Source organism: Lupinus angustifolius, chromosome LG14, assembly GCF_001865875.1.
Source record: "Lupinus angustifolius cultivar Tanjil chromosome LG14, LupAngTanjil_v1.0, whole genome shotgun sequence".
NCBI lineage: Eukaryota > Viridiplantae > Streptophyta > Magnoliopsida > Fabales > Fabaceae > Lupinus > Lupinus angustifolius.
The window spans coordinates 10,797,136-10,800,936 of record NC_032022.1 but is presented as its reverse complement, the minus strand read 5'-3'; the positions used below and the strand labels follow the sequence as shown (position 1 = coordinate 10,800,936).

General features: G+C 32.4%; 1 protein-coding gene across 1 annotated transcript; it reads left to right on the top strand.

The window, feature by feature from the left end:
- LOC109326268 (RING-H2 finger protein ATL11-like) lies at positions 2,210–3,801 on the top strand. The gene has a single exon (XM_019558972.1). The coding sequence runs from the start codon at positions 2,468–2,470 to the stop codon at positions 3,626–3,628; it is 1,161 nt and encodes a 386-aa protein (XP_019414517.1). The 5' UTR covers positions 2,210–2,467; the 3' UTR covers positions 3,629–3,801.

Below are 3,801 nucleotides of genomic sequence, written 5' to 3'. Positions count from 1 at the left end.
AATATCATGTTTACTCTTGAATTATAATGTTTGAATGATTATTATGAGAATGAAATTATGTGATAATTGTTAAATTCAAGGTTTAAAAACATGTGATATAAATGAGAAATATTCTCCTTGAGAAAAGTAATTAAAATGATATTCACACTCTTCTCGCTAGAGCGAGACAACTCTCGCTTGAACGAGTAGTGTCTAGAGAAAACGAGTGTTTTAGCTCGGGGCGAGACAACTCTCGCTTGAGCTAAAATAGGCACCAAGAGAACTATTTGTTTTCTCGCTTAAGCCACAAATGCCTCAAAAATTGATGTGTCATCGCTTGAGCGAGAGGGCTCCATACAGACATGACTTCTTTTTAAGTCGTCTGAACGATAACTCTCATATATACGAGAGCCTAATGGCATGTTTGCCAACAAGAAGTTGTAAAGGTAAATAACTATATGTAATTCTTGAAAGTAATAAAAGTAAGGAATTGCAAACATATCAGTTTCAAAATAATAAGTTTAATACAGATTTAAAATGTCAAATTCACATAAAAATTTAAGAAATCTACTCTAAGACTCATATTATCAAGTGTGTTACACATTTAGTTAAACATTAATAATATTCATTCGAAATAGAAATAAAAAGGACAACAAAAACAAAATAAAATAAAATAAAAAGAATTGAAAAATAAAACGGCAGGAACACCACAAGTAACACAATATCATGATTTTTAGAGTAAATTATACTATCACTCATGAATTTTAGTGAAATCACATAAATCACCTCTTACTTTTTTTCACATATGTAAATCTCCTAACTTTTATACTTTTATTACACTAACTACCCCTCCATGAAAAATAAATGTATCTTTATGTGATAAATGCAATTAAGTTAAACAAAATATGATATATTATGAAGACAAATCCAAATAATATACAAACTAATGTATCTTTATTATTTTTTGTTATAAAATGCATCAACAATTCCAAAGAGATATTGTTTAAATTGCTCTTATACTATATCGTAAAAAACAAAAAATAATAAAGAGATATTGACTCATATATTATTTGGATTTGTCTCCATAATATATCATGTTTTGTTTAACTAAATTGCGTTTATCACATTTCTGTTTAAAAGATTACTCTTATTTAACATACAATGGTGATTAGTGTACTGAAAATATAAAAATTAGGAGAAGTTGTGTATGTATAAAAAAGTAAAGGGTAATTTGTGTAATTTCAATAAAACTCAGAGGTATCACTATAAAAAAATTATCATAAGGAAGTATTAACTAATAAGTAACAATACTTTAACAAATAGAAAATGTGAAAAGTGGATGTGTTAGATTATTAATTGCAAAGTTAATTAAAATTAGAAATGAAATATTTTTTATTTTTGTGTATATGTAATTGAAAATTATATTATGACATCTCTTTCATTTAAAAATATTTTATTTTCATTAAGTTAAATAAAAAAGAAAAATATAAACAAAATGATATTTACTTAAAGTTACAATCTATTCCTTTTTCATCTTAAAAAGGAAACAAGTTGCCTTGTGCTGTTGGCAAAGTTACAATCTCTTAAATTTTTACTAATAATATAAAAGTTTTTTCAAATTTTTTATAATATCTTATATCATCTATTATTTATATTAATATTTATTGACTCTAATAAAAACAATATAGATAAATAACAAATGGTTTTAGAACAGTGTGAAAATTCTATACCATAAGTATCAAACATTTTTATCCCAAATTCAATCATTCTTTTTTTAGTAAATATTTCAATGACAAACTATTGAAAAGTTAAATACAATTGTTAAATACATTAGTGATTTATATATTAAGTGAAAACTAAGAGAATGTTTTGGATATCTATACATATTTTTAAATGTGAATATTTTTTTTCGTAGTGTATCTCCAATTTATATGCAATGAACTATTTATTTCGAAGTTCGTGGTTGCTCATTCAAATAAATGTCACTTAAATAAATTAAATCATTATTATATTGAAATTTAGTGAAGTCTTATACCACTAAAACGACATCTTGTTAGTTATATAAGAAAATATGAGTAAGAATATGATTCACTATTTTATATATAGATTATTATTAATCTAAATAAATATATGATATTTACTTATTTAGATCTAAAGAGGAGAAAAAATCATATAAAGTTATAAACCTATTCAAACAAGTGAATAAGAATTTAAGAACTCCATCTGTCACCGTTTTTCTCTCTCTTAATTCACAAGTTGTCCCCACGGCCACCCCATTAAAAAAAAGCGCCGAAGTGTGGTGCCTTATGTAATTGTTTGTGCATATCTTTTGCTCATACCTTGCTTCACTTAACAACCAAATCATCATTAATATTATGAAAAAAGAACATGAGAGCAATCAGTGGCCACCTACTCTTAATCATCAACGATAGAACCACCAAAATTCTTTGCTTGTTTACACAGCAAACAAACCCACCTGAACTCTGATATGATCCAATTCAAATCTTCAGCTATGTCCACTCACACAGACTCTTCTCCCATTCCTTCCATTACCACACTACCACTCAACCTCCACTTCAATCTTCATCATGTTCTTCCTCTACTATTACTACTTTTTATTCTTATACAGTTTCCACCGCCGGCAACCGCACAGTTACCAAACACACTGACACCTCCTCCACCTGACAATACTATTTCCAATGTCCAGTTCAATAAATCTATGGTCATGGCCCTCGTGATCCTGGTCGTTGTGTTCGTACTATTGGGTTTCGTTTCTGTCTACACTCGCCAGTGCACAGAGCGAAGAATGAGAGGAAGACACGACCTTTCGATCCCAATTATCGGAAGTAACCACCGGCCACGTGGCCTAGACCGGGAGATAATTGAAACCTTCCCAACCTTCATATACTCCACCGTGAAGAGCCTCAAGATAGGAATGGCCACGCTAGAATGCGCCGTGTGCTTAAACGAGTTTCAAGACGATGAAAAACTGCGTTTGATCCCAGTTTGTAACCACGTGTTTCACGCTGAATGCATCGATGCTTGGTTAGTTAATCACTCCACATGCCCTGTTTGTCGCGCCAACCTTGTTTCCACACCAAGCGAAGTTGTTCCCTTTATGACGATTCAACTTCCGGATCAAACCGACCCGGAACCGGACCCGGTCCACGTTGATGAATTCAGTGGAAGACAAGGTACAGTGATGAAGGAGTCTCCGAAGTTGAGTAATAACAATTCGGTTAATCAGAACCGTCCACGTAGATCAAGGTCAACTGGGTTTAGATTCACGAATTTGCTTCCACGCTCTCACTCGCTGGTTCAACGCGGTGAGAATTTGGAGAGGTTCACGTTGAGGTTGCCGGAGGAGGTGAGGAATCAATTGGTGACGTCAACGCTTAGCCGCACGAAGAGTTTAGGCGTAGCTTTCACACCCGAGAGTAGTGAGAGGAGGGGTTATAGGACACGAAGTGTTGGCAGTGGCTGTGGGAGGAACAATCTCGAGCGGTTGGACCAGTCGGATCGGAGAATGTTTCGTTGGATGAGTAGAGCGGGTTCCAACATATCAAAGAAGGTTACTGAGTTTAATAAAGATGACGTGGGAGAACGATCATCGGACCGGCTATTTTCTGGAAAGGAAAATGATATGTGAACTTGGCTTTTAAGTTAGGTGGATAGAGGTGGTGAGATAATTGCTTTTATACATTTTATTCTTATTTTGTACAATTTATTAGATTATGTTTTAGTTAATCAGTGAATGAGTGGATAGTATAAAAATATGGCGAGATAATTGTTTTGCTTTCATTTCACACAGGGTATTGTTAT